General features: G+C 62.0%; 3 protein-coding genes across 10 annotated transcripts; 2 read left to right on the top strand and 1 right to left on the bottom strand.

The window, feature by feature from the left end:
* Positions 1 to 27: 27 nt before the first annotated feature.
* FKBP2 (FKBP prolyl isomerase 2) lies at positions 28 to 2,848 on the top strand. Of its 6 annotated transcripts, none has more exons than XM_060157628.1 (6): positions 28 to 185; positions 1,465 to 1,633; positions 1,958 to 2,070; positions 2,190 to 2,236; positions 2,583 to 2,618; positions 2,708 to 2,848. In XM_060157628.1, the coding sequence occupies exons 1-6, from the start codon at positions 124 to 126 to the stop codon at positions 2,767 to 2,769; spliced, it is 489 nt and encodes a 162-aa protein (XP_060013611.1). In that variant the 5' UTR covers positions 28 to 123; the 3' UTR covers positions 2,770 to 2,848. The 6 variants fall into 6 exon arrangements, 5 of the variants coding, with proteins under 5 accessions (XP_060013611.1, XP_060013613.1, XP_060013614.1 ...); XM_060157630.1 differs by lacking the exon at positions 28 to 185 and adding an exon at positions 499 to 621; XM_060157631.1 differs by lacking the exon at positions 28 to 185 and adding an exon at positions 648 to 748.
* Positions 2,849 to 3,241: 393 nt separating this feature from the next.
* On the bottom strand, positions 3,242 to 5,553 carry PPP1R14B (protein phosphatase 1 regulatory inhibitor subunit 14B). The gene is given in 6 exon segments (XM_060158814.1): positions 3,242 to 3,579; positions 3,672 to 3,704; positions 4,019 to 4,102; positions 5,128 to 5,409; positions 5,411 to 5,511; positions 5,514 to 5,553. Coding segments are annotated over 6 exon segments (609 nt in total). The 3' UTR covers positions 3,242 to 3,510.
* Positions 5,554 to 10,483: 4,930 nt separating this feature from the next.
* PLCB3 (phospholipase C beta 3) lies at positions 10,484 to 27,795 on the top strand. 3 transcript variants are annotated; one of them, XM_060158813.1, is made up of 32 exons: positions 10,486 to 10,680; positions 13,390 to 13,467; positions 13,735 to 13,803; positions 13,893 to 14,033; positions 14,273 to 14,352; positions 14,466 to 14,519; positions 14,610 to 14,685; positions 14,793 to 14,893; positions 15,392 to 15,558; positions 15,632 to 15,778; positions 16,681 to 16,921; positions 17,126 to 17,210; positions 17,286 to 17,472; positions 18,274 to 18,479; positions 19,344 to 19,440; positions 19,521 to 19,605; positions 19,921 to 20,045; positions 20,364 to 20,518; positions 20,598 to 20,759; positions 21,419 to 21,518; positions 21,608 to 21,712; positions 21,954 to 22,045; positions 23,242 to 23,395; positions 23,481 to 23,516; positions 23,634 to 23,826; positions 24,245 to 24,386; positions 24,477 to 24,553; positions 24,666 to 24,755; positions 24,848 to 24,905; positions 25,180 to 25,266; positions 25,355 to 25,574; positions 26,659 to 27,795. In XM_060158813.1, the coding sequence occupies exons 1-31, from the start codon at positions 10,582 to 10,584 to the stop codon at positions 25,556 to 25,558; spliced, it is 3,693 nt and encodes a 1,230-aa protein (XP_060014796.1). In that variant the 5' UTR covers positions 10,486 to 10,581; the 3' UTR covers positions 25,559 to 25,574; positions 26,659 to 27,795. The 3 variants fall into 3 exon arrangements, 2 of the variants coding, with proteins under 2 accessions (XP_060014796.1, XP_060014795.1); XR_009542336.1 differs by lacking the exon at positions 26,659 to 27,795 and having other exon boundaries at positions 10,484 to 10,680; positions 24,666 to 24,723; positions 25,355 to 25,409; XM_060158812.1 differs by lacking the exon at positions 26,659 to 27,795 and having other exon boundaries at positions 10,487 to 10,680; positions 25,355 to 25,961.
* Positions 27,796 to 27,873: the final 78 nt, after the last annotated feature.

The following is a 27,873-nucleotide window of genomic DNA, read 5'->3' as shown; positions in this document are numbered from 1 at the left end:
GACGCATAAGTCACATGGCGGCGCGGGGGGCGGAGCTAGAGAAGGCCGCCCAGGCGGGCGTGTGGCCGCGGGTTTCGCACGGTCCAATGAGGGCGGGCGGCGTGGCCGGGTCTGGTGGCAACGATGACGCGCCTGCGCAGAGACGGCAGCAGGACTGGGGTTGACTCCGGGGGCGCGGCGAGGAGGTGAGCGGGGGCCACAGCCCGGGCTGTGGGGAGCCGGGGTGCAAGGGGGCAGGCTGGATTAGGCGGGGCAGGAGCGGGCCGGGGCTCTGAGTGTCAACAAGGGATAGGTTACGAGGGAATTGAGGGTTGGGGTCAGAGCTGTCTGGGGATGCCGCAGGGGGAGGGTTCTCACGCCTCACGGGGCGGGGCTCCGGGAGTCGGGGCGGGACGTGGAACGGAGACGGGTGGGACCTCTGAGCTTGTGCCAGTGGAAGGCGGAGCTCCAGGGCTGGGGGCGGGGCTAGGACTGGTGAGCTCCAGGGCTGGGGGCGGGGCTAGGACTGGCTGGGGGCGGGGCTGGCCCTTGGAGGAGGAGCTGGAACAGGCGGAAGGAGGAGCCTCGGGTTTGGAGACCGAGGGGGAAGGAGCCCAGGCACTGGGGGCGCGGCCTCAGCCGGTGAGTGGCGCGGCTACAGTTCAGGAAAAGGGGTCTAGTCCTGTCGGGGGCGGGACTACAGGGCCGGGGGCGGAACCACGCCCTCTAAAGGGTGGGGCTAAGGAGCCCAGCGAAGGGGTAGGCCCAGGTAATGGCCCGGGGCGTCCACGCGGGGGCGGTCTCCGTGGTGGCCGTGCCTGGGGGCGCGGTAGGCCGAGAACTCCCCCGGGAGAGGTGGTGTGGGTGGAGCGGGCTCGGCGGCCACCCGACACGGGGCCAGTCTGGGTGCCCCGCAGGCCCCCGAGGGCTCAGAGTTGGGGCGGCGCCTCGGGCGGAGGCACAGGACCAGCCTGGGGGGTACCCCCGGAGGACAGGGGCTCCCCGGAGCCACCCAGTGGCGATGTGTGGGTGCCTCGGGGCCGACCCCCTGCGGCAGCCGCAGAGGTGTGGGTTTGCTGGGCGGGAGGCAATTGGGTGTGGCGTGAATGGGGTCGCCCGGTTGGGGCAACTGCTGCGCAGCCAGATAGGGTTTGGACTTTGCGGAAAGGGACAGGGGGGAATTGAAGAGCAGAGCTGGGGACTGGGAGGGACGGAAGGGCAGGGGGTGAGCAAAGGGGCTGGACCCTGGCTGCTGTGGCCTCCCCTGACCCCCTCCCCCCGCTGCTGGGGTCCTCGGGCAAGCCCCCTTCTCCCTGGACTGGTAAGTGTGGCCGCGGAGCCTGGGGGAGGGGGCGGTGACACGGGACAAGGGGATCCCCAGGGGCAGGCAAGGTACGGTGGGGTGGAATCCTCCTGGTACTTGCCCGTATTCCATGCCCTCCCGTTCCTCTCCCCCGGTTGGTTGGTCGGGGTCTGTCCCCGCAGAAACATGAGGCTGAGCTGGGTCCTGACAGTATTGTCCATCTGCCTGAGCGCCCTGGTCACGGCCGCCGGGGCCGAGGGCAAACGGAAGCTGCAGATCGGAGTCAAGAAACGGGTAGACCACTGTCCCATCAAATCACGCAAAGGGGACGTCCTGCACATGCACTACACGGTGGGTGAGGAAGTGGAGCTTTTGGGGGTGGGTGGGCCTTCCGGGGACCAGAAAGGACTTGGGAGCCAGGTGTGTCTGCCAAAAGGTGGGTCACCTTGGGCAAGTCTCCTCATCTACTTTGCATGATCCTATCTTGCTCTTAACTGTCTACTCCCAGTTGGCACCAGCAAGCAGTGCAATGTACTGTGAGCTGCCCAAGGTTCTGTCCCTTTCTAGGACTATGGCCGCCAGTGCTGTGGGCTGCCACCTTGATGGGAAGAGCACCTGGGGGTGGGGGTGTCAGAGCAGACCCTCCTCCTCACTGGCCTTCCCATGGTCTCACAGGGTAAGCTGGAAGATGGAACAGAGTTTGACAGCAGCCTGCCCCAGAACCAGCCCTTTGTCTTCTCCCTGGGCACGGGCCAGGTCATCAAGGGCTGGGACCAGGGGCTGCTAGGGTGAGTCGAGGGGCCATGGCTGTGGTCCAGGAGGTGAACTGTGGGAGGCAAGCTCCAGGTATGGGGTGGGGGCAGGGAGCCTGGGTGCTGCCACATGCTGAACATGTATTGTCCTACAGGATGTGTGAGGGGGAAAAGCGGAAGCTGGTGATCCCATCAGAGCTAGGTAAGAGGCCCTTCCTGAATGGGGATAGGGAGTTCAAGGTTATATCTATGTAAGGGTGAAGGCTGGTTCAGTCTCTGCACGGATGTCCACTCAATCCATTCAATACATGCCACTTCCAAGTCTAGTTGTGTCCAGCAGTGAGGACAGGGCAAGACCCTTGGGACGCTTGGCTCTGGTGCCCACTCTTTGCCCTCTACAAGACCTTTAACAGCCCCCTCTCAAATCCATTACACCTTCTGCATTTCTGGCCTCATGCTGGGATGGGCAGAGGCTTGGTTTCAGCCTGGTTGTCTGCAGAACACCTCACTGCCTGGCCACGGCTCACTTTCCTTGTGCATCTTTGCAGGGTACGGAGAGCGGGGAGCTCCCCCAAAGATTCCAGGTAATAAACCTTCCTGCCCCCCATCTCCTGTACCCATTCCATCTCCCTGTGGCCCTGGTTCTCATTCTGATCCCACTTCTCCCTTGCAGGCGGTGCAACCTTGGTGTTCGAGGTGGAGCTGCTCAAAATCGAGCGACGTTCAGAACTGTAGCCAAACTGGGGAGGGCTGGGGGAGAGGCCCCCATCTGGGACCAGACTGTTTAAAGAAAGAAAAAAAACTTTAAAGCCCACGAAGTGAGCCTGTGTTTGTTTGTGGGCCCTGGAGACTTAGAAACCACAGCTTCAGCCTTCCCTCTCCCTCATCCTCCCCCCATCCCTCCCTCTCCTTTCCTGGCTGCAGAGCCTTGGGGTCTAGTAGGCTCAGTGGCATGGAGGTCATGATGGCCAAGCCCTCGGTGACTTGGTGGCCCTTGTCCAGAGGGAAAAAGGAGTATTCCTGCCTGCCAGCAGCAACAACGGCTCCTCCCCACTCCCCAGCCGCTTCCAGATCCTGGTCTGGGAGCCAGCACTGGGGTATCGCCATGGCTTCATGGCCCTCAAGGCCTGCGGTCACCTGGGGAGAAGCTGAGCTGGCAGCAGTTGTAGAGCAGTGTGTCCCCCCTAAAAGAAACCAGGCGAGCCTGTTAACTGCACCAAAGGCGTATCCTAGCTTTATTAAAGGGCCCGCGCCGCAGTCAATATAAAAACACAAAAAGTCCCGTCAGTTTAATAATAATAAAAAACCCCAAAAATGGAAAACTGAGGGGGCAGGGAAGAGGCCCCTGGGTCAGGGGCACGGGGAGCACTGCGCATGGCACCAGGCCTGGCCACAGGGCCCCCCGGTATTGCTGTTGCTACGAGGTTGCGGGGCGATTGTCCTGTGGGAGCCACCGTTCACCCGGGTCGAGGACCCTTACTTCTTCTGGGGTGTGCTCAGCTTCTGCATGCCCCGGATCTTGTCCAGCAGGCCAGAGATGAAGGCCTGGAGGGAGGGAGGACATTAGGGAGACCAGAACCCAAGATGACTGGACCCCAGGCTCCTCACCCCGCCCTCTGGGGAAACCACCTCCTTACCTCAGTGGGTTTGTAACAGTCAACCAGCAGCTCCTAGTGGGGCATGGGGGGAAAGTATAACTATGAGTCTCAAGAACACGAGCCTAAAGTTCACCTATACCCTCTTCCAAGGCACTGGGGCCACCCTGAGGCACAGGAGATGCCACAGCTACTGAACAGCTAGGCAAGTACCACTGGCCCTATTTGACGGAGCCAGAAGCTGAGCCCAGGAAGGTCACAGAGCTGGCTGACTCAGACCAAAGAAGTCCTGGCTCCAGAGGCTTGCCTACCCACGGGGCAGTGCCTCCAGGCACCCCTCTATTCCCTGCTCCCCTGACCTGGCCCTGCTGCCCTCCAACCCCTCTCACCTTGACCCTGGCAGCTCGGGTATCATCACTCTCCATGTCCAGGAGTTCATCCACGTCAATCTCCAGCTCCGGGATCTCCTCTTCCTGGGGTGGGGGTGGGGGAGGAGGGAGAGACAAGGGCCTGAGTTGGGAGAGAGGGTGTGAGAGGGGCTCTCTGGCTGAGGCCCCTGCCCTACTGCAAATGAGCCAGCCCTCTTGCCCAGCAGACAGCGGCAGCTGCTCCGAGGAGAAAACAGATCAGGCCTGTGCCAAGGCAAACTGCCCAATGGGGGGGGAGCTTCCTGTCCCTGCCAGTTGGGCACCCTGGGTGCCAGACAGCTAGGGCTGGGGATCCTGGGCTAGGAACCCTGCAGATGTGTCTCCCCAACTTCCGGGCCCCCCATCTCAACCAGAGCACAGGTGGGGCCAGCTGTCCCAACTCATCACAGCCCCTTCCCCTCCCCCAAACACCTGTCACAGCTTCCCAGGAGTGAGGAGGAAGTGAAGGGTGAGGGGTCAGTGGGAAGGACCCAGGCCTGGTAAAGGGGAAACAAAGAGCCCATGCTTTGCTGAGGGAGGGGGTGCCTGCCACCCCCCCCCCAGGAAGCATCTCTCCGGTCTGGAGTCAGCTGCATCCCAGGGCTGCGCTAGGGTAGGCAGCACAGGGCAAGCCCACTCCTCCACCCTGCCCCCCGGGGACTGAGTCACCATTTGATCAAGGAAGGAGTCATAGGGTGGAGAACTAGAACCCAGAGAGTGGGCTAGCCTGCCCCCCCATGACAAGATGGAGCTCCAGGTTAGCCCATTAGAATAGGCAAGACCCGTACCACCACCACCCAGGCTAGCTAGCGCCTTTTAACTAGTCTAGGCTAGCAGGCAATAGGTAGATCTCGTTTCCCCGCCAGCCCAGACAAGCCCCGAGTCTCCTGTCCAAGGCAGCAGATAAAAAAGGAGTGACTTAGGTCAGACAAGAAAGAGCATACATTGGGGGCGGGGAGTACGGAGAGCTGGGGAGCGCGCGGAAGCGGAGCGCCCATTGACTCCGGGTGACAGGCGGGCTCAAGGTGGGGTTCCCAAGCGGCCCGAATCGGAACCGATTTTAGGGTGTCGGCGCAGGGTGGGGGACACACCTGGCAGTCGTAGAGGCGAGTGAGCTGCTCCAGGATCCACTCCTCCAGGTTGAGGCGCTTCCGTAGTTCCTTGCGGTCGTACTTGACCGTGACCTTCCCTTGGCGCCTCACTGGGCCCTCGTCGTCCGCGCCGCCCGGGCCCTCGCCTGCAGCCCCAGGGGGGCTCTGAAAGTAGACGCGGGGCCCTGGGCCGCCACTCCCCGGTCCAGGGGCCGGAGCCGCCAACGCCGCGCCCCCTGCGGGGCCGCTGTCCGCCATGGCGGCCGCCGGGGCCACGTGCGCGCGTCGGGCCCCTCCCTGCGCCGCCGCCTCCGGGACGCCCGCCGGCTGGCTCCGGGCCGCTGGCTCGGGTTAGCTCGTGAGCTCGGCTCCGCACGGCTCCGACGCGAGGGCGGCGGCGGGGGCGCCCGGGGGCAGCTGCAGCATGCGGAGCCCCCGGGCCTGGCCTGGCCGCGCCCCGCCCCCTCCCCGCCGATCCGCCCGCCCTTTGTCCCCCGCGGCCGCCGCCCGAGCCGCCGCAGCCGAAGCCGCTTTCTCTGTCTCGATCGCTTCCCCCGCCCCCCGACCACACCCCCTTAAAGGGACAGTCCTGAAGCAGGCCCCTCACCCCTACCCCGCCCTCGGGCCGGGGCTAAGAGAGGGTCTAGTCCTTAGAGGTTTGGACCTAGCTGTCCGCTATCCCTTTTAAGCTTCCTGCCCCAAGCCCAGGCGTTCTAAGCGTCCGGTAGCCGGATTTGCGCTCCTGCGGGGAACCTAGTGTTCTGTCCTAACTGATGCAAAAACAGGGGCCGTCTGAGAATGGAGGGGAGTGGACACTGTATACAGGACAGAGGTCCGAGGAAGAGACGTGGGAGCCCCCGACTTCTGGGTCCTCAGGCCCTTGGCCAGCGGGTAAAGAGCAGGCTTCTTCGCGCGGACGGACACGTGGGCCGGACGCCCGGGGGTGGAGGAGTGGAGAAGGCGGGCAGGCGCTGCTCAGGTCACCGGACGCCCTACTCGTCGGGGTTCCGCGCCCCCCATGATGGAGGCCTAGGTTGGGGGTGAGCTGAGCGATCCGGGCGGCCTGAAGGGCCAGACCCCAGGCAGCCACCGCCCACCCGCCAAGATGGCGGCGGGGACGGAATTATGGGAAATGTAGTTCCCAGGGTCCCGCCCCCATGGCCGCCCCTCCCCTGGAGCGGAACTGGGTCCGGGAAGCGCAGAACTTGTTTGGAGCGCCCTCGTAGGGCTGGTCTCCACAGGGCGCGGTTCTCTGCACCCCGCAACCTCTGTGTGTACAAACTGAGGCGTAAAGAGCTGGGAAGTGGGGGAGCCGGTACTCACGGTAATAAAGATAATAATAACAGCTGACCCTAATGAGAGTTCTACGGTCGGTTCCACATAGTTGGTTCCAGCGTGAGGGCGCCTCACTCGCTCTCCGGTAGATCCTCGCCCTGCGGCCGCCTCTGTCCTTCAGAGCTCACAGGCGCCTAATCTGGCCCACCTCTCTTAAGCAGACCGTGCGTCTCATTCCCGCACCTGCTTTGATTTTCCATATTTTTAAATAGTGTCTCTCATTCACTTGTTCATTGTCTGTCTCCCATTTCTCAACTATGAGCTCCATGAGGCAGAGACCTGTCTGGCCCTTGTTTACTGCTGATGCCCATGGCTGAGTGGGCCTGCTGGGCTTCAAACCCACATGGGTCGCGCAAATTACCTGACTCTTGTTGAACTCTCAGCACCTAGGTCAGGCTCATAGTAGGTGTTCGATAACTATTGGTTGAACAAATGACCGAATGAAAGAATTAATGGCTTCTTCTGTGCATCCATTTCCTCTGAAGGCTGTGGCAAAGATTAAATAGGAAAGTGCATGGAAGATTCGAGGACTGAACCACAGGGGTTAAGTCACACAGCCAGACAGAGATGGAGCTCAGCTTGTGTACCCAGGTCCCCTGACACAAAATCACTACTCATACCACCGCACAAGGCTGTGCAGCCCTGTTTGGGATGCTTCCACAGACAGCAGGCTCACCCTCTGCAGTCCCAAGCACAGTCTCAGGGTCTGAGAGGCAGTTAAGTCCCAGCCCCTCACAGACACCCTCTCTCTGGATGCCAGAGAAGTCCTCTGCAGTAGATGGAGTTCAGAGAGAGGTTGACACTGGCCCAGGGTCACACAGCTGGTGCTGCAGACAAATTCAAACCTAGGACTGTAGGCTTACCTTGTAGCTGCGGAGAATAGACAATGAGAAGGCGCTGGCTGAGAATGGTGTGTGTGGTGATGGTGGTGGTGGGATTCAGGCCAGGTGGGAGGCCTGGGTAGGGGGCAGGTTAATGTGGCTTGGTGACGGGCTGATACCTCCTCCCTCTCCAGTCCCCCTTCTGGCCTTAGCCTCCCTTTGGCCAGCCTGGGGGGCCAGGGAAGGGCTGACCCTGCTCTTGCGGATTAGGCAAGACCCACTCTTTCAAAGAGAGCCCCATCCCCAGCCTGGCCTCTGGCTCTGAGCTTGGCCTGATGGGAGAAGCAACTTACCCACATCCAAATTCCCCACCACACCCCACCTCACCCCACTGAGGCGGGTCTGTTCTTTCTGAACTGGAGCATTGATTCAGGCCTTGGGGAGCTCACAGTTACAAGAGAGGATATACCATAGCTTTTTGTGGGAGTGAAACCTACTGGCGGTGAAGACCTGGGTACCAGCCCCAGCTCTGCACCCCCCAGATGCTATGACCCTGAGCAATGATCTTCCTCCCCTCAAGGCTGGTGTGAAGGCCTCCGGTCATGTCCAAATTTCAGGGGTCCCCTGAGGATTCTCTAGGCTGAACAGGGAAGAGCCAGGGATGCTTTTCCTGACTCTCCCTCTCTCCACCTCCTGTGCCACCCCCAGGGCACTCCCAGATTCCTGGGGCTGACCCCCCTGTCCATCCAGTCCCTTCCCATGGCCGCCTACCCTGTGAACAGTTAGTGCAGATGGACATGATGGCCTGCAGCTGTCTTGGAGGCTGGGGTGCCCAGCACAGAACCTTGGAGTGGAAAAACTGGGTTCAAATCCTGCCTCTGCCCTAGGCTTTGAGGCCCTGGGCAAGTCATTTACCTGCCCTGAGCCTCTTCAGAGGGGTGGATTCTGCTGACTTCTGGTGGTTTGGGGCTGAGGTCAGTGCTCCAAGACCATATCCCAGCCCTTGCTCTCCTGTCTGAACCTGTCATCGCTGCTGCTCTTCATCCTTCCAGCCTCAGGCTGTGGCCTCCCCAGCCCCACCCCTCTTGGGATCCTGGCCCCCCTCCACCAGAGGGCAGCTAAGGCTGCTTTCAGCACCTCCTCAAAGCAGAGGCCCTAGGGAGGGCCTAGGCTGAGACCGCTCCCTTAATCAAGGGTAGAGGCCGGAAAGGCTGCCTGCCTTCCACCGTTTACTGCTTGCCGAGAAACTCTATTACCATTACCAAGGCTGCAAGAAAGTGTCCGAGGAGGAAGAAGCCCTCTAATGGGGGTTGCCCTGGCTTCGGGAGACAGAGGGGTGGAGGGAGAGGGGGAGGGGCTCAGGCCCAGGAAACAGGCTCCCATCCTGTTTTCCAAGGAGCTGCTGCCTAGAGCTTCTACCCCTAAGCTCAGGCCCTGGCTCTAGGCCCTGCTAGCCCCCTGGCCCAGAGCTGATCCATGCCCTTTCCTCCTTCCTTCCCCTTGTCCCCACAGCCTGCTCTCACTCCTTAGAGATTCAGCTGTCTACACCTAGGGGTCATCTCATACCCATTTGCCTATTTCATCCTCTGACAACCTCCACCTTCTGGATAAGGTGACTGACGCACAGAGAGACGAGGTTCTGCCGGTAGACTTGGACCCAAGTCAGCGGGAGCAGAGGCCAATCTCTACCTGGCATGGCACTGCCCAGTGAGACCTCGTAGTCCCTGAGTCTCTGAGGGCTATAGCTCTGTTGCTCTGGTGAGAGAGGACAAGGATCACAAGTCCTGTCCCCCTTTCTTTGTCTCTTCAAGGGCACGGAGTAAAGGCAGGACATAAACTGGCCTTCAAGACAGAGGGCTGCAATCTTCCTACAAAGCTGTGTGACCTTGGGCAAGTCCTTTCCCCTCCTCTGCGCCTCAAGTAGAGATAATAATCACACCCCATAGGGCCTCAGCCAAAGGCTAGGAGATCTGTTAGGTTAGAGTTGGTACCCAACATGGTGGGGATTTTGAGGATGGCCAGTGCCAGGCAGGGCTCCCCTTGGGGGTCTGAGAGCCTGGGGCAGAGGCCTGTAGGGCTGGCTCCTCCTTGACTGACCCCTCCTCCCCCAGAAGCAGCTCCATCTCTTTCTGGGTTTCTAGGTGACTTGGCTGGCCCCTCTGGATGAGTTCTACTTTAAACCTGCTGCTGCTACTGTCTCTGTATTGGAGGGGCTCCCACAGGGGCCCCCAGGCAGGAGCCCCCCCAGCCAAGCCCTGCGGGAGGGGCTGCAGCCCCCACCCATCTCAGTGCCCATGCGCCTTCCCCGCTCCCGTCCCTGGCATGCAGCAGATTTCAGGACACCTGCTGTGGGCCAGGAGTGGCAGAGCCTCTCCTCGACCCTCCTTGTTCGTGGACACCCAGGAGGCTTCTGACCCCTCTGGGCAAACGACCAGCTGTCCCCTTCTCAGTTTGCAGTCGAGAGCCCCGCAGGGACAGGCTCCAGGTTGAGCTGTGGGGGGTTGGCTGCGGAACAAGAAGGGCGCTGTTCCAGGGCTCGCTCTGGAAAGCCAGGGTGCTTGGGTCCTCAGAGGAGGCGACAGGCGCCGGGCCTCCCCGGGCTAGGGACGGGGGAGGGGCGCCCGCCGGCGGAAGGCCCATTAGCTTGCTAATTGCTCCCAGGGAGGGGAGGGCGGGTACCGAGCTGCTGCAGAAGGGGGTGAGGCGAAGTGAGGGCACAGAGAGGGGTGGGAGTGTCTTTTCCAGCGCTCAGCTAAGTGCTGCAGGAGTGGGGTGGGTGGCAGGTCTCTGCGCCCCCAGGCACAAGTCCTGCTCTCCGGTAGTACCCCCCGCCCCTGCCCCTCAGAAACCTTAGCGGGCCGACCCCGGCCGGTCTTCGGCAGCGCCCTCTGCACGCAGTCCCTCCAGCTGCACCCCAACAGCCTCCCCGCCCCAAAGCGCCTTCCTCCAACCCCGAGCGGGTTCAGCTGAGCCACCCCCAGCGAAGTGCCCCAGTCCGGGCGTGCCTCTGCCCCATCCCTCCTCTGGTTGCAGTCGCCACCCCGGCCGCCAGGGGGAGCCGACGCGGGGCGGGCGGGCCCGACGCCGGGGGAGGGGGCGGTGCCGCTGCGGCCCCGCCCCCGCCCCGCCCCGGCCGGGCCCCGCCGATTCTCTGGTCTGTCCCGGACAGACTGGCGGGCGGGCGGGCGGTGACGCCGCCGGGCCGGAGCGGGCCGCGCGGGAGCGCGCGGAGGGAGCAGCGGCGCCGTCGGGTCCCCGTCGGGGCTCCGTGGGTCCCCGACCCGCCCCCGGCCCAGCTATGGCGGGCGCCAGGCCCGGCGTCCACGCGCTGCAGCTGGAGCCGCCCACCGTCGTGGAGACCCTGCGGCGCGGGAGTAAGTTCATCAAATGGGACGAGGTAAGTGCAGGGGCCCCCTGCTCCGCCCAGATCCGGGGACTCCCTCACCCCAGCTCCGCCAGCCGCCGGGGACCCCCAGCCCAGACTAGCCTGGCCACCTCGCCCCCCCCCCCACAATCCCAGCCTGGCTGCGCTCCGGAAACTTGAGTCCCCAGTCGTCCTCGTAATGAAGACTCTGTCCCCCACCCCCCACTCCCTCATCTACGGAAAATATGGCATTCATTCCTTGGCCCAGAGATTTCGAACCCCAATAAATTCCAGCCCCCCTATTTTCTCTGGCCCTTCTCACCTCTCCCGGCCGGTCTAATTCTGGTTCCCCCAACCCTGGCCTGGTCCCCAGACCCCTGCCCGGCACTGGACAGTCTGGCTGAAGAACCATAGCCCTCAGTCTGGTTCAGTGTACCCCCATTCTGAGTGGGTGCCTCTGGGACCCTACCCTTCCCAGTGCCCTAGTCTGAACATTCTTCTCCATTCATCACTTTTTCACCCTATTCTGGCTGGCACCCCTTTGCCCTGCTTCTGGATCCCAGCCCAGCTCGCTGCTCAGGTGGGAGCACCAAGTCACCCCCCCTAGTGGAGACTGTGCCCCCCCCAAGTTCCTCCACCCCGGGGGAACTTTGCTCTCCACTCCTTAGCATCGGGACTTTGAACCCCAATAGATCCTGACTCCCCCTCCCCACCACCCTTTACCTGACCTGACCCTGGAGCTTCCCAGAGGCCCCGCTCCCACCTGCGGTTCTGCGAGCTGTCCTGCACCTCACCCTCGTTTACACACCGCCCCCTCCTCTGCCCCCTGGGCCCCTCCTTCCCCAGGGCTTTCCCCCCGCCTGCCTGAGCTGCCTTGCTGCTCCTTCCCAGACAGGCCGGAGGCCTGGAAGACTCGGCTCCTTTCCGGCTGGGTGGGGCGGGTAGGCGTGGGAGCTGGGGGGAGGGGCTTGGGGCGTGGCCTGAGGTAACAGGTGTGCCGTAGAGGGGTGCCCCGGCGCCCCTGGGGCTAGGGGAGACCCCTCCCCCCAGGCCGGCTTGAAGGGAAAAGTTTCTCCTTTTCCTTCCAGTGTGATAAACCCAAATAAGGAAGTGGGAACAGGGAGAGGGCCCTGGGGGTGGGGTAGGGGTTGCTGACAGGGACTTGGGGCCTGAGAACCTGGGGCCTGGGCTGCCTTTGAAGACCAGACCCCTGAGGAGGGGGAGAGGGAGACCCTGGAGGCAGTACCCACAGAACTCCCCCCTCATCACACTCCTGGGGGGCCCTGAGCCCAGGGCAGGGTTGGTAATCCCAGAGAGGGGCTAAGGATGGGTGTCAGCACAGTGAGGTGGGGAGGCCCGAGCATCCCAACAGTTCCCAAGCCTCCTAGCCCCTCTGCCCCCAGATCAACCTCCTGTCCTTTGTAAGTAAAGGCTGAGATGGGCGGGGCTAGTGCGGTCCCCATTCTCCAGAAGATGAAAACTGAGTCTGGAGAAGGGAGGCTAATCCCAGGCCCCACAGTGGGGTTGTGGCTGAGGTCAGGAGCTGGGAGTCTGGCAGGGGTCCTAGTTCCCTGCTTCCCAAACCTCGGGACTCTGGAGCCATACTGCCTGCATGCAAATCTTGGCTCCTCTTGACGTTAGGCAAGCTAGGTAGTCTCTCTGTGCCTCAGTCTTCTCACCCGTAAGCTGGGAAGAACAAGAGTGCAAACCTCATAGGTTGTTAGGAGGACTAAGTGAGCTCCTAGATATTGAGTGCTTAGACCCGAACCTGGCAAGCAGTAGGGGCAGCGTGAGGGTGAGCTGTTGTTACGACCATAGGATCGTCCACCGGTGAGCAGCAGTCTGGGGTGGCACCAAGGTGAGGCAGCGTCTTCTCTTGGCCTGGGCCAGGAGAGTTCTACCTGGAGCCACTTGGTCACTTGGGCCCTGGCCGAGTCTAAGCCTCTGATGACACCACCCCCTCCCCCACTGCTGCTGATCCTGAGTCACACAGGGTGGCCCTCCTCAGAAAATGGGGCCAGTGCACCCTTTTCTACCCTCCTGCCAGCCAGGGCTGTTTGAGTGAGAACAGAATTCACTGTCTAGTCCTGAGGGCAGGGTGAGTCTCTTTCCGAGGGGACTTAGTCTGTGCTCTGTAAGGTGGGGTGAGCCTCGAAGCTGTGAGGCTCCAGTGGGGCGCAGGGTTGGGGGGGGTAATGGACTTTGAAGCAGATGTAAGGGGTGGCTGGTCGTCATGGGGACCCGAGGGACACAGAAGGACCATGGGGGTCAGGCTTCCAAACCCTCTTCTTTTATTCCATAAATATTCCCAAGGGGGCTGTGAGGGTTTCAGCCATCAGGGAGCTCTCAGACCTTATGAGGAAACTGAGCCCAGGCTTGGGGTCTGGGGAGGCCTCCCCAAGGAGGCAGGCCAGGTTTCAGGGATAGAGAAGGAAGGGAGAATATCCTCGCAAAGGAACAATGATGCAAAGACTGGAGGTGGGGAAAGGGTAGTTAGTGGTCCATGTGACAGAGTCTTAGGGCAAGAGAGCAGTGGGGCTGGGAGGGGACTAGGACCTCAGCTTTGTCCTGAGGACTGCAGGGAGCCACAAAGGACCTGTGGGCTGGCTTGAGGCTTCGTTTTCGCTACTGAGAGAAAGACTGGGTGGGGTGGGGTGGGGGGGGATGGCCCCAGGGTGTCCAGGGACCAAACCTGGGCGGCAGCCCTTACCCCCTGACCCCTGCCGTCCGTCTCGTCCCCAGGAGGCCTCCAGTCGGAACCTGGTAACTCTGCGCGTGGACCCCAGTGGCTTCTTCCTGTACTGGACGGGGCCCAACATGGTGAGGGCGGGTGCTGATGCCGCTTGCTGAGGCCTAGGGCTCCCACCCCAGACCCCCGAAACCACCCCCAGCCCCCGGCCATGGGGGTGGGGCCCCGCTGCTGCCTGACCTCTCCCACGGTTCCCTGGACAGGAAGTGCTAAGGGCGGGGGCTGAGGCTGGGGCTCCAGCAGGGGGTGGACACTCCCTGGCCTGCGTGGGGAGCTTGGGGGCTCCCAGCTGTCACCCTGTAGCCTCTCAGACGTCCCCTGGCATCTGGTTTCCCCAGGAGGTGGACACACTGGACATCAGTTCCATCAGGGACACGAGGACAGGCCGTTATGCCCGCCTACCCAAGGTGAGTGATGGGGGCCCAGGACTCAGGATGGGAGTGAGGCCGTGGGGGATGGGGACAACCCTCTTCACCCTTGGCTCTCACCTACTCAGGACCCCAAGATTCGGGAGGTGTTGGGCTTTGGGGGCCCTGATGCCCGGTTGGAGGAGAAGTTGATAACAGTGGTGGCCGGGCCAGACCCGGTGAATACATCGTTTTTGAACTTCATGGCCGTGCAGGATGACACAGCCAAGGTGGGCTGGGATTGATGGCTCGGCCTGGGGGAGCTGCAGCCTCACTTGCTGAGACAGCCATCACTTAGTAGGCACCTGTTCTGTACTAGGCTGTCCTCTGCCCCTGTTTCTAATCATCCTCTTACAAAGTGGTATTTAAGCACTTAGCGCGTACCAGACCTAGTTCTGGGCATGGGCTGTGGCTGGGCCAGCCCCTCTGTGCCCCCGTCACGCCCTCCCCCCGGATCCTGACCCCTCAGGTCTGGTCCGAGGAGCTGTTCAAGCTGGCTATGAACATCCTGGCTCAGAACGCCTCCCGGAACACCTTCTTGCGCAAAGCGTGAGCCCTGGGCCTGCCCCGGGGCGGCCGGGTTGGGGGGGTGGGGTGCCTCAGGGGCAGGGGGGGTTCAGGTAGCTGTTCCCAGGGCGTGACCCTTCTACCTGTGTCCCCAGGTACACGAAGCTGAAACTGCAGGTGAACCAGGATGGACGGATCCCGGTCAAGAAGTGAGCGCCCCTTTCCCTTAGCACCTCCTCTGCTTCTCTGACCTTGGTGACCTTTGCCCCCACTGACCCTAACCCCTCCCATCTGCTCAGCATCCTGAAGATGTTCTCAGCAGACAAGAAGCGGGTAGAAACTGCGCTGGAATCCTGTGGCCTCAATTTCAACCGGGTGAGGGGGCTGGGGACAGGGGCCAGGGTTGGGGGGTGTCACAGTGGGCGCCTGCTCTTTGAGGGCTGGCTGTCCCTGGGTTCTCACCCTTCACTCCTGGCCCCTAGAGCGAGTCCATCCGGCCTGACGAGTTTTCCTTGGAAATCTTCGAGCGGTTCTTGAACAAGCTTTGTCTGCGGCCAGACATTGACAAGATCCTGCTGGAGATGTGAGCAGGGCTGGGCCTGCCTCCCAGCCCCCCATACGCCATGTCTGGCCTCTGCTGGCGTCCCCTCCAGTTCAAGGGAGGGGAATTGGAGCTGTCGGGGTCTCTGCGTGCTGGAGCTGTGCCTGTGCTCAGAGCTGCCTTGCCTGGGGCTCTGTCGTGGACAGTTCTATGCTGACCCTTGGCCACTGGGGCTGAGGACCCAGTGGCTCAGACCTGTGGTCGGTGAGGGCTGGAGCTGAGATCGGGTCCAGGATCTGGAAGCATGGTGTGGTGGGCCAAGCACTTGGTGGCTTCCAAAGCCCTTGCTGATACCAATGGCAGCACCAAATGGTTAGGAGGGCGGATGGGGAAACTGAGGCCCAGAGGGGCCAGCGACTTGCCCAAGTCCCAGTCAGAGGGTTCTGGAGCCAGACCCGGCCTTCTGACTCCTTGCAGGGTGAGGGTTTGGAGCAGGGGCTGGTGAGGCTCCAGCCTGACTCCACTTCCCGCCCCCTCCAGAGGCGCCAAGGGCAAACCATACCTGACACTGGAGCAGCTCATGGACTTCATCAACCAGAAGCAACGGGACCCGAGGCTCAATGAAGTGCTGTACCCGCCTCTGCGGCCCTCCCAGGCCCGGCTGCTTATCGAGAAGTATGAGCCCAACCAGCAATTCCTGGAGAGAGGTGAGCCGGCGTGGGAGCTGGGGGCAAGGCGGGAGGGCCCCAGCTGCCCCTGCTGACCGCACCCCGCCCCCAGACCAGATGTCCATGGAGGGCTTCAGCCGCTACCTGGGAGGTGAGGAGAATGGCATCCTGCCCCTAGAGGCTCTGGATCTGAGCGCAGACATGACCCAGCCGCTCAGTGCCTACTTCATCAACTCCTCACACAACACCTATCTCACTGGTGAGCAAGCCCATCTAGCATGACCTCTGCCCTCTGCCCTCTGGCCCTTAGACTGCTTCCCTCCTTTTGGGGTGGCCCCTGCTAGGGATACATGCCTGGAACAGACTGCCTGCCCTGGGGAGTGGGCTTCTGTGGAAGGGTTTCTCGGGGTGGTCCAGGGGGCTTCCCCGGGGGAAGGGCTGAGGCCTGCATCTGCCCCGCGAAGGAACAGCCTGTGCGTAGGCCCGGGGGCAGGAGGCCCTTTGGTGCTCTTAAGCAGAAAGGCGGCTGAGAGGTGGGGTGGGGCGGGGTGGGGCAGGGTGGGGCGGGGACTGGGGCAGGTAGAGATGAGAGGGACCCAGGGGGCACAGAAGGAATGGGAAGAATTTGGACTGATCCTAAGTGCGTGGGAAGGCTTCTTGCAAGGTGTTTAGCAGGGGGAGGTGATGTGACCTGGTATGTTTTTAGAAGGATGATGCCAGGTGCTTCGCAGAGATTGGATGGGAGGCGGGGAGGGGCCTGCTGTCCCCAGGAGGAGGTGATGGAGGCTGTTCCAGGGCAGCAGCGGTGGAGGGAGGAAAGGGAAGCAAGGGGCCATGGGGGTGTTGGGGCTGACTCCCCGGTTCAGGCTGGTGGGATGGGGAGTGGCGGGTGTTTATCTGAGAGAGGGTGAGACCTGGAGGAGGAACCAGCCTGTCAGCCAGTGCTGGTGGATGCCGACTCTACCCGGCTTTGGGACTTTGCGGGGAGATGGTGCTGGTTCCACAGTGAATTAAGGAGTCGTCAGAAGCTGGCCAGACAGAGCGTGCCAGGGCCAGGCCACCCCCGGGGCTCTGCGTCCCCAGCATGGCCCAGTTCAGCGCAGGCCTGGGGAAGAGGGCGAGGCTGGCGGGGTGGCCGTGGTGACGGAGCCTCGCCCCCAGCGGGGCAGCTGGCGGGAACCTCGTCGGTGGAGATGTACCGGCAGGCACTGCTGTGGGGCTGCCGCTGCGTGGAGCTGGACGTGTGGAAAGGGCGGCCGCCTGAGGAGGAGCCCTTCATCACCCATGGCTTCACCATGACCACGGAGGTGCCGCTGCGAGATGTGCTGGAGGCCATTGCGGAGACCGCCTTCAAGACCTCGCCCTACCCTGTCATCCTCTCCTTTGAGAACCATGTGGACTCGTGAGTGGGCCCCTGACCCTGGGACCCCGATCCTGGCCTGGGGACCCCTGATGACCCAGAGACAACCACCTCACCATGGCACTGTTGGACTGCTCCTGTGACCTCTGACCCTGGGATCTTTCACTGACCCTGCCGGCCTCTGACCTACCCTGGGGACCTCAGCTTCACCCCAAGAACCTCTGACCTCTGACCTTGGCCCCACAGGGCAAAGCAGCAGGCCAAGATGGCTGAGTACTGCCGCTCCATCTTTGGGGACGCGCTGCTCATCGATCCCCTGGACAAGTACCCGGTATGGGGCTCAGAGCCAGGGCGGGGCATGGGGGTGAGGGCGCCCAGCAAACCCTGACCTGTCCGTGCCCACCAGCTGGCCCCGGGCGTCCCCCTGCCCAGCCCCGAGGACCTGATGGGCCGCATCCTGGTGAAGAACAAGAAGCGGCACCGGCCCAGCACTGGCGTTCCCGACAGCTCCGTGCGCAAGCGGCCGCTAGAGCAGAGCAACTCGGCCCTGAGTGAGAGCTCCGCTGCCACCGAGCCCTCCTCGCCCCAGCTCGGTACGGCCCTGGCCTGACCTTCGACCCCAGTCCTGACCCTAACCTCCCACTTCACTGAGCTCAGCCCTCCCCGGGGATGCTCTTTCTGCTCCCAACCTGACCTCCCTCCTCACCAAGCCGCTCACCACCTCTCAGCTGAGTATGGGACCTCTGACCCCTGACCCCAGGTGCTCACCTCACTGAACTTCACCCCAGTTGGATTTGGCTCCATCCACCTCCTGACCCCTCAATCTCAGCCTCCACCTCGCCCCTCACAGCGCCCTCCCCCTCAACCAGGTTATGACTCTGAATTCTGACCTCTGACCTCAATCACCTCTGACCTAAACCACCTCTCTCCTGAGACCCCTACTGAGTCTACCCACCCAGCTGGTTCTAGTTTCAGCTCACCCTGGACCTCTCACTTTACTGAGGTCCCGCTTACATCCGACCCGAGTGCTCACCTCACTAAGCGCCCTCACTGGGTGTGGCCCTCACTGAGCCCTGACTTGGAGCCCCACCTTGTCATCCTTTACCCCCACTGTCAAGGCTGTTGTACCCCAATTCTCACCCTTCTGAGCCACGCTACCTATCTCCCTGCTGGATATAACTCTGCATCCTGATCTTTGACCTTTGATTTGTCTATACCACCGTTCGGTTTGATCCCATCCAGCTGCTGAGCTCCCCCCGTCCCCCAGCCACACTGCCCTGAGAGTGCCCCTTGACTCCGTGAGCCGCCTCTACACGCTGGGCACAACTCCTCCTGGCTCCTGTGTGTCAGTGTGTGCCCTGACCCCCGACCCCCTGTGGCCTTGTCCTCTGCAGGGTCCCCCAGCTCTGACAGCTGCCCAGGCCTGAGCAATGGGGAGGAGGCGGGCCTTGAGAAGCCCAGCCTGGAGCCTCAGAAGTCTCTGGGTGAGGAGAGTTTGCAGCGGGGCCCCGATGCCCTTGGATCTGCCTACCGTGAGGATGAGGAAGAGGATGAGGAAGAGGAGGAACAGACGGACCCCAAAAAGCCGACCACCGATGAGGTCAGGCCTACAGGCAGGAAGAGGGGGTGGCGGCACATCTTCACTTCCCAAGTGTTTGCTGAGCCCTGACTGTGCCGGGCATAGCACCAGGTGCTGAGTCTGCTCGCGATCAGATGTTACCCCTGCCCTCCCAGAGTTCAGAGGGGGGTGTGTGTGGAGTGAGGGAGGGATCTCAGATAAACAGGCACGGAAGCGAGTGTGAAATTGTGTTCAGGACGTGGGCCGGGAGGGGGAGTCGGACCTCAGCAGGGGTGTTGGGTGAGCAGACCTGAGGAAGAGGGAGCACCATGCAAAGGCCCTGTGGCAGGGCCAGAGAGTGCAGGGGGAGGGGGCAGTGCAAGACGAGGGAGCGCTGAGTTTTGAGGAGAGAAGGTGACAGAAAAGGTCAATCATGAGATTGGGTTTGAGAGGGGCCCAGAGTGGGGAAGGGCGTGGGCAGCCATGGTCGAGCTCAGGTAGCAGGGGTTGAGTCTGAGGCTCTTCTGAGCCACCCAGTAGGAGATGGCAGGTGGTGGTTGGAAATGAGACTGGGGATGGAAATTTGGGGCTCATCTGCGTGTGAATAATTGAACCCCTGGGGTTGGGTGAGGAGTTCCAGCTTCCAAGGATCAGGGAGATAGAAGGCAAACCAGGAAGGTGGGGTCCAGGGCACATCAGAGAGGCCCAGAGAGAAGGCTGCGGGGCAGATGGGACCAGGACTGACAGGCGTGGCCAGGCTGGGGTCTTTGCTGGGAGAACTGGGCAGTGTGATTGCAGGGCTGGGAGGAGGGTCAGTGCCTCCTTTGTGGTGGGGGGCAGGTGAGGGAACTTCCAACTGATGGCTGGGGGCCATGGGACCGCTGACCCTGCATTTGGGGGCCACAGGGCACTGCCAGCAGTGAGGTCAATGCCACTGAGGAAATGTCGACGCTTGTCAACTACATCGAGCCCGTCAAGTTCAAGTCCTTTGAGGCTGCTCGAAGTGAGTGGGGTGAGAGGTGGAGGAGTGGGAGGGGGTCTGGCCCTGCCAGGCGTGACCCCCTCCCACTCCCTACCCCCCAGAGAGGAACAAGTGCTTTGAGATGTCATCCTTTGTGGAGACCAAGGCCATGGAGCAACTGACCAAGAGCCCCATGGAGTTTGTGGAGTATCCTTCCGCGTTGCTAGGGCTGGCGGGGTGGGGCTACTCACTCGGAGGCTGGCGCAGATGTTCTGACCCCACTCGCAGCACCTGCGCAGGATCCTGATGCTCTAGCACCCCGGTCTGGGTTTTGAGCAGGCCTGGGAGACTGTGCAGGGCCTAGGCGGAGAAGCGGGGGACTGAAGGGGCAGCTTGAGCAAAGGCGGGGAGGTGGGTTCACAGGAGCTGAGGATGGGCCTGGAGCACTGGGCTCGAGGCAGAAGGCGGCGCCGCCACCCGACGGGGCCAGTACCCGGCGTGGCCCCTGACTGCCAACCTCAGATACAACAAGCAGCAGCTCAGCCGCATCTACCCCAAGGGCACACGCGTGGACTCGTCCAACTACATGCCCCAGCTCTTCTGGAATGTGGGCTGCCAGCTCGTCGCGCTCAACTTCCAGACCCTGGGTGAGTGCTGGCCTGCCTTGACCTTTGACCTCTGGCCCCCCACCTCACTGACCTCTGCCCCATGACCCTGTTCCTCTTGACTGAAGGGGCCTCTGACTGTCTAATCCCAGATCCCCAAACCCAGCCGAGACCTTGGCCGACCCTAACTCCTGACCTTGGCTGATCCTAGACCTTGTCCATTCTTTCCTGAGTCTGGGTCCTTGATGCCATTTGATCCGACCTGAACGACTCCTGGTCCCCCCTCTGCACGGCACTGTTCTTCCTGACTCCTGACCCCATCTGACCTGCTGACCCTTGCCCTCCCCCTGTTGCCCCCAGACGTGGCCATGCAGCTCAACGCGGGCGTGTTCGAGTACAACGGGCGCAGTGGCTACCTACTCAAGCCCGAGTTCATGCGGCGGCCGGACAAGTCCTTTGACCCCTTCACCGAGGTCATCGTGGATGGCATCGTGGCCAATGCCGTGCGGGTCAAGGTGGGGCCAGGGAGGGCTCAGGCCAGGGTGTCCTGGGGACGGGACTCTCAGCAGCCACCTCACCCTCCTGGCCCCCCAGGTGATCTCGGGGCAGTTCCTGTCCGACAGGAAGGTGGGCATCTACGTGGAGGTGGATATGTTCGGCCTCCCTGTCGACACGCGGCGCAAGTACCGCACTCGGACCTCTCAGGGGAACTCGTTCAACCCCGTGTGGGATGAGGAGCCCTTCGACTTCCCCAAAGTGAGCCCCGCGCCTGCGCCCTCCCCGGCACAGGGAGCTGCAGCCCAGACCTGCCGGGCTGTCTTAGTGGGGGGACGGGAACCAGGAGCATTGGTGGCGGTTGGGGATGTGAAGGTGGTTGTGCCCCAGCACCTCAAGGCTGGGCCTGTCACTTCCAGGCCCCACCCCGGGTCCTGCATGTCCCAGCGTCAGGCTCACACTCCCTTCCCTGTGTGGGGTGAGAGGAGAGGACAGGAAGCTGAGACAGCAGGAGGTCCCACAGCTCCCGTTGGCACCCACCCCATCTCCCAGGCGGGAGGGACTTGCTCCAAGCTCACCCCAGCTTCTCCCTGCCCCCCAAATGGATGGGCCCTCTGCAGCCTGCTGGGGTGGGGTGTGGCCTCAGGCCCAGACGCATGCCAGTTTCTAAGCTGGCAATGACCAGGCCTGTCCCACCATAGCGATGCCTGGAGGGGTCCATCTGCCTGTTCTCTTGACTCAGGGCTCTGGTGGAAGCTGGTCATCCCTTTGGCGAGGTCACAGAGGTGTGGGTCCACCACTGGCTCAGTGACGATGGTGACTGATGGTCAGTGGTTGGGTCAGATTGTCCAAGGGCCCACTCTGGGTGTCGGCCTTGGTGGCTGTGGTCAGCTGCAGCTCAGACCAGTCTGGGCCCTCAGGTGGTGCTGCCCACGCTGGCTTTGCTGCGCATCGCGGCCTTTGAGGAGGGTGGCAAGTTCGTGGGGCACCGGATCCTGCCTGTCTCTGCCATCCGCTCAGGTGAGGCCACCTGGGCTCTGGGCAGCGTGGGGGGCAGGGTGTGTGGGGACCTATCGGGGCGTAGCCACCTTGCCCTCCCGCCCTCCCAGGGTACCACTACATCTGCCTGCGGAACGAGGCCAACCAGCCGCTGTGCCTGCCGGCCCTGCTTGTCTACACTGAGGCCTCTGACTACATTCCCGATGACCACCAAGGTGAGCTGGAGGGAGCTGGAGGGAGCTGGGGCGGGGCAGGCCAGGCAGGGTGGGGACAAGGACACCACCAGGGCCTGGGAGTGGCTGAGACTGGTGGCCCCAACTGAGGGTGGGAAACAGAGCTGAGGGTGGGTTCTGTGCTCCCTCCGTCCCTCCGTGAGACCAGAGCCGGGGAAGGCTGGTCTGGAGGCTGGCTCCGGGGGTGCTAGCTCTGAGACCCTTGCCCTCTGCTCCTGCCCAGACTACGCAGAGGCCCTGATCAATCCCATCAAGCACGTCAGCCTGATGGACCAGAGGGCCAAGCAGCTGGCTGCCCTCATTGGGGAGAGTGAGGTGAGCCGGGGCCGGCCGGGGGCAGGCGGCAGGCAGCAGGGCTCAGGCTCACCCGGACCCTGGGGGCCCCTGGGGGTCGGCGTGTGGGTGGGGTAGGGAGGTGAGGGCTGACCTCTGGGCCCACCCTGCAGCCTTCTCTGCTCTCCTCCACCTGCACCGTCCCATGCCACTCCCAGCTGGTGGTCTGGCTCTTCTTCCCAAGTGGGGCTGTTCCCTGCCTACTGCAGACGCTAACTTCATGCAGTTACCCACACCCACACCGTCCCTCCAACCCTGGGCTCCGCCTCCAACGCTGGCTTTTCTGCCCTGGTGCAGGGCAGCGTGGGGCTTCAGGGCTCCCTTGTTCAATAGGCTCAGCAGTCTCCCGTTACTCTCCACATTTTAAGGAGGTGGAAACCACCCCTTTTGCATGAGAAAGGCCTTCAGGACAGTCCTGGGCTAGAACTCTTCCTGCTGCCAGCGGGTTCGGGGCCAGGGTGCAGGGTTCAGCCACAGCCGCTTCACCAGGGCATCTGGAAATCCTGGGAGCCGGGCAGTGGCTTCTGCGGGGAGGGGTCAGGAGCAGAGGCTCGCCGCAGATCTAGACCTGGTCTCACGGGGCCCTGCGGCAGGCAGGGAAGAGAGACGGCTGCCTAGAGCTGTTAGTGGGAGAGGCTGGTGCCCACTCTGTGGTCACTTCCTTCATTGATTTAATCAGGAGCTAAGCAACGAGGAAGATGAGCAGCTGTGGGCAAGGGTGGAGGGGGACTTGGAGAGGGGAGGAAACGGGGCTGGGCTAAGGCTTTCCGGAACAATCTGGAAGCTCCTAAGCATATGCAGTGAGGCCTGGCATCCTAGAGACACGACCTCACGTTATCTTCTTCATGCCTCACGTGGAAAGAGGGGTTGGAAATGCTCATTTTCTACCTCTTGTTCTCATGGAGTTGTCCCAGCAGCCCCACATTACAGAGGAGGAGTCCAGGGCCAGGCAGGCTGAGGGAGGTTGTGAAGGACAGAAAGGTCTGGAGACGGGGAATTCCCTGGCGGTCCAGTGGTTAGGACTCCGCACTTTCACTGCTATGGGCCCGGGTTTGGTCCCTGGTCGGGGAACTAAGATCCCACATGCCATGTGGCGTGGCCAAAAAAAAAAAAAAAAGGGTCTGGAGAGAACAACGTTTCTGGAAAGAGCATAAAGCATTCTACTTTCTCTCCCACAGGCTCAGGCTGGCCTGGAGACAAGCCAGGAGACCCAGTCTCAGCAGCCAGGGTCCCAACTGACCCCAAACCCCACACCCAGCCCACTGGACGCCTCCCCCCGCCGGGCCCCAGGCTCCATCACCTCCTCCACCAGCACCTCCCTCAGCAGCCCAGGTGAGGGGCAGCCTGGAGTGGGCGCAGGGACATAGCTCTGCTGCTGGCTCCTCCAGCTTCTGACAGACTTGCTTCTGCTCTCCAGGTCAGCGTGATGACCTCATTGCCAGCGTCCTCTCAGGTAGGGGGCAGGCCTGTTCTGGGGACGGGGCTACTCCTGGAGGGGGCAGGTGCTCCTGCAGGGTTGGTCTGCCCCAGCCCGGCCCGGCCCGGCCCATCTTTGCTCTGCTGCCCACAGAGGTGGCCCCGGCCCCGCTGGATGAGCTCCGAGGCCACAAGGCCCTGTCGAAGCTCCAGAGCCGGCAAGAGCGAGACTTTCGAGAGCTGCACAAGAAGCATCAGCGGAAGGCGGTTGCCCTCACACGCCGGTTGCTCGACAACCTGGCCCAGGCCCAGGCCGAGAGCAGGTGCCGGCACCGGCCGGGTGTCCTGTGAGTGTCCAGCCTGCCTGTGTGCAACTGTGCTGCGTGCATGGATGTGAATATGAGAATGTGTGTGCACATGGGTTTTTGCACTAGGTGGGCGTGGAGGGACGGCCAAGCGCTGCCCCTTGACCCCAGGGAGGAGGGTTTGGTGCGAGGAAGACAGAGGAATCCGGGTCCCACCCTCTTTCCGCCAGGGAGCGATACCTTTTTTGAAGTCCCCGTAAGAGTGTGTTTCCAGAGACTGTTCCCCAAACAGTCTCCCAACATTTGGGTGGAGCTAACAGGCCTCCTCATTGGTGTAACAGATCTCACCCCCGTGGGCTGGCATCTCCCATTGCCTGCTGGAGTATGCCCTGTCCCCCTGCCCTCCCAGCCCAAGTCCATGTGACGACCTGAGCATCACCCAGAGGGGTTCTCCCCACAGAGGCGGGGAGGACGAGAGGGAGGAGGAGGAAGAGGTGAAGAGGTATCAAGAGTTCCAAAAGAAGCAGGTGCAGTGTCTGCTGGAGCTGAGGGAGGCCCAGGCGGACACAGAGGCCGAGCGGAGGCTGGAGCACCTGAGACAGGTGATGGGGACGTGTGGCAGTGGGGGAGAGACTGCCTCCTGGACAGGCCTGTCACAGCCCGTGTCACCTGTTGGCCACCTGTGTCTATAGGCTCAGCAGAGGCTCAGGGAGATTGTCATGGATGCTCACACCACTCAGCTCAAGAGACTGAAGGAGATGAACGAGAGGTGAAGGCAGGGGATCTCATGGGCAGACGGGGGATACTCCCTGGTGCCAGGAGGAGGGCAGAGACCCCAGTCCTGCCATTGAGGCTTCCTCTTCCCCCACTGGCTCCTCCAGGGAGAAGAAGGAACTGCAGAAGATCCTGGACAGGAAGCGCCACAACAGTATCTCAGAGGCAAAGACCAGGGAGAAACATAAGAAGGAGGCGTAAGGGCATCAGGGCCGGGAGCCATTTGGGCGCTGGGCAGGCCGGGCCGGGTGCCTGGGCACTGAGCCCATCCTGCCTTGCTCCTGTGCAGGGAACTGACAGAGATTAACCGTCGACACATCACTGAGTCGGTCAACTCCATCCGTCGGGTGAGTGAAGTTCAGGTGCCACCCTAGCCCACCCCTGTTCCTTCAGTCATCGTAAACCTGTATCCTGGGGGCCAGCCTGGTGCTACGTTGCCCTAGAGGGATTTCTAGAGCCTTTTCCTTTGGGTCTGGAAGGTTTGCTATAAGAGTCATCTCAGGACCCTGTGGCCACACAACTCCGGGAGCCTATGCCTGCCTGACTTCTGTGCCCAGGCAGAGCCCTGGGGTCCGGGCCCCTTCCTTAGAGACCCTTGGCTGAGCCCTTGCCCCCCCACAGCTGGAGGAGGCCCAAAAGCAGCGGCAGGAACGCCTTGTGGCCGCGCAGCAGCAGATTCTCCAACAGCTGACAGAAGAGGAGCCCAAGGTGAGGCCTTGGATGAGGGGCAGGCAGGCAGCAGGTAGGCAGGGCGCCGGGTGGCCTGGCTTTGCCTGTGATACTCTTCTTCCTGCAGCTGCTGGCCCAGCTGGCCCAGGAGTGTCAGGAGCAGCGGGAGAGGCTGCCCCAGGAGATCCGCCGGAGCCTGCTGGGCGAGACACCGGAGGGACTGGGGGACGGGCATCTGGTGGCCTGTGCCAGCAATGGTCACGCGCCTGGGAGCAGTGGGCACCTGTCCGGCGCTGATTCGGAGAGCCAAGAGGAGACTACGAAGCTCTGAACTGGCTGAGCAAGAGGTGGCCACCAGGCCAGGGTGGGCACTGGGAGGAGGGCAGGAGGCTAAGACACTAAATGCTTTTTTTTTTTTAACTTTTTATCTTTAGAAATTTTATTTTTTTAAACCGGGGCGAGCACCCCACACTAACTCCCTTCCTTCACCCTCCTGGGGCCCCTTTAATCCCCAGTCCCTCCTTCCTGCCCTCAGTCCTAGGGGAGGTGCTGGGTGGGTCACTGTGGGCCAGAAGGGCCTTGCCCCCAGGACACCCACACCCTAGAGTGGGACTCATTTCCCTCACTTCCCCAGGGAACAGTGGGTGGAGACTTCGAGCTCCGGGAAGTCGGGGTCACGTTCTTTCTCTATCCTTTGGGGATTTTTTTACATGAATAAAAGTGGATTTCAGGGACCCTGTGTGCAGCGTGGTTTGGGGTGGGGCAGTGCTGGAGAGGACTCGGGCCCTAGATCTGGCTCTGCTACTTCTGGAGCCTCAGTTTTCTCATCTATAAAATGGGATTGTGGGATTGAGGTCAGGCCCCCAACAAAGGGTTGCTGGGTTTCAATCTTGAGACCTCCTTGCCCAGGAACTGCCTGCAGATCTTCCCAGTGACCTGACATCAGAGGCCCTCTGGCCTCCCCCAGGCTTTCCTGCCTCTATGCCCTCTGCCCTGGGCTATCACTCCTGCTCCCCTCTCCTCCCACCACCCCACCCCACCCCACCCCACCCCACCCCCACCCATTACTGCTCTCCCTCCCGGGCTCTTCTTGTCCTCCCTTCACAGAGGCTCAGGCCTCTGCTTCAGGAAGCCTCCCCTGCACCCTCTTCCTGTTGCCTGATATGACCCAAGCACCCAGCATCTTCCGCTGAGGCTGCTCTGGGCCACACAGGCAGTTGACTGTATCGGGGGATGGACCTGTTAGGGGTGGAGCTGGGCAGCTCAGAACCTGCCCAACATCAGGGGACCTGGGCTCTCAGCAATAGGTGGGAAGTGGATGAGCCTGGAAGTGACCTTGGGAGAAGGGAGGCTGACAGTCACAGACACAGGGGCTAGGAGACGCAGCATCCCCCTCATCCCTGTGAGGGAGACGTTATGCCTGTTTTGCAGATGAGGAAACTGAGGCCACAACTAAGTCAAGACGTCCTGACCTGGAGGCAGGGTGGGCCTGGACCCTCTATGGCAGACTGTCTTCGGCCAGCCTGGAGGACCTGCTCCATGCCTCCCCCTCGTGCCCTGGGACAGCGTGGAGTGGCAGAGACCCCGCAGCGAGGGTGCGGCTGGGTTCTGCAGCAGGGTCAGGCTGCTCCATGCCTCCCCCTCCTGCCTGGGACAGCGTGGAGTGGCAGAGACCCCGCATCGAGGGTGCGGCTGGGCTCTGCAGCAGGGTCAGGCTGCTCCATGCCTCCGCCTCCTGCCTGGGACAGCGTGGAGTGGCAGAGACCCCGCAGCGAGGGTGCGGCTGGGCTCTGCAGCAGGGTCAGGCTGGCACTTCTTCAAGGCCTCTCCCAGCTTCCTGGCGCTTCCCGGGCTGCCTCCCTCCCCCAGAGGAAGGCAGCCTCTTATCTGAGCTTATCTCCTGCCAATTGAGTGTTTTCTTTCTTTGTTTTTGCTGCAACCTCAGGCAAACAGATGGGGTGGGGAGGCCAGAGAAACAGGATTTCCAGAGCGGGGCCTTCCCAGGGCTGGGGACCTCTGCCTTGGGCGCTTCTCCCTTAGGGTCAGTATCATTGCCCGGGTCTTCCCTGCTTCTGTGGTCAGGTCTTGTCCTAGCCCCAAAGCTGCCCCGTCCAGGCCCCTGAGCAGCTGACTTCCATCTTCCTGACTCCACACATAAACACTACACGTCAGTCCACAGGTCCTCAAAGACCAGGCTAAACTCCAAACTCCTGGGCATGACATTCCGACCCTTGAGAAGCCTGGTCTCTGCAGCTCCCCCATCCTTCCAAGGGTTTACTCTTTCCTCCACTGGGAATGACAGCCCCCTCCCCCATCTCAAGTCTCAGCTCTAGCTCACCTCCTCCCTGAAGCCGTCCCTGACTTTACCCTGCCGGAGGGAGCCGCCCTCAACCCGCTTCCAGGCCCTTGTTATAGCACTGGCTGACAGTAACTCCACTGTGAGAGGCTGGCTTTCCCCTTGCCAGAAAGCTTGGGACAGCAGGGGCTGTGGCGTAATTCATCTCTGTGTACCTAGTACAAAGTGCTGGCTTGTCTGTAGGGGGCGCCAATAAATCTTTCTGAAATTGAGCTCTGAGCTCTGCTCCCAGGTCCTGGTGAAGCTTCTCGGGTTCCCTAGCCATCGCTCTACTCACAGCCCTGACCCGA

The sequence above is a fragment of the Lagenorhynchus albirostris genome, chromosome 9 (genome assembly GCF_949774975.1).
Source record: "Lagenorhynchus albirostris chromosome 9, mLagAlb1.1, whole genome shotgun sequence".
Lineage (NCBI taxonomy): Eukaryota > Metazoa > Chordata > Mammalia > Artiodactyla > Delphinidae > Lagenorhynchus > Lagenorhynchus albirostris.
Note: the sequence above shows the minus strand (reverse complement) of the source record. Positions and strands in the feature narration are given on the sequence as shown.

Coding starts and splice junctions, on each gene's coding strand:
- FKBP2 (XM_060157627.1), top strand. CDS start 752: ATGGCCCGGGGCGTCCACGCGGGGGCGGTCTCCGTGGTGGCCGTGCCT. Junction 2,237..2,582: donor GGTGATCCCATCAGAGCTAG/GTAAGAGGCCCT, acceptor GCATCTTTGCAG/GGTACGGAGAGCGGGGAGCT. Junction 2,619..2,707: donor AGCTCCCCCAAAGATTCCAG/GTAATAAACCTT, acceptor TCTCCCTTGCAG/GCGGTGCAACCTTGGTGTTC.
- PLCB3 (XM_060158813.1), top strand. CDS start 10,582: ATGGCGGGCGCCAGGCCCGGCGTCCACGCGCTGCAGCTGGAGCCGCCC. Junction 14,894..15,391: donor GACAAGATCCTGCTGGAGAT/GTGAGCAGGGCT, acceptor CGCCCCCTCCAG/AGGCGCCAAGGGCAAACCAT. Junction 20,760..21,418: donor AGCCCTTCGACTTCCCCAAA/GTGAGCCCCGCG, acceptor CTGGGCCCTCAG/GTGGTGCTGCCCACGCTGGC.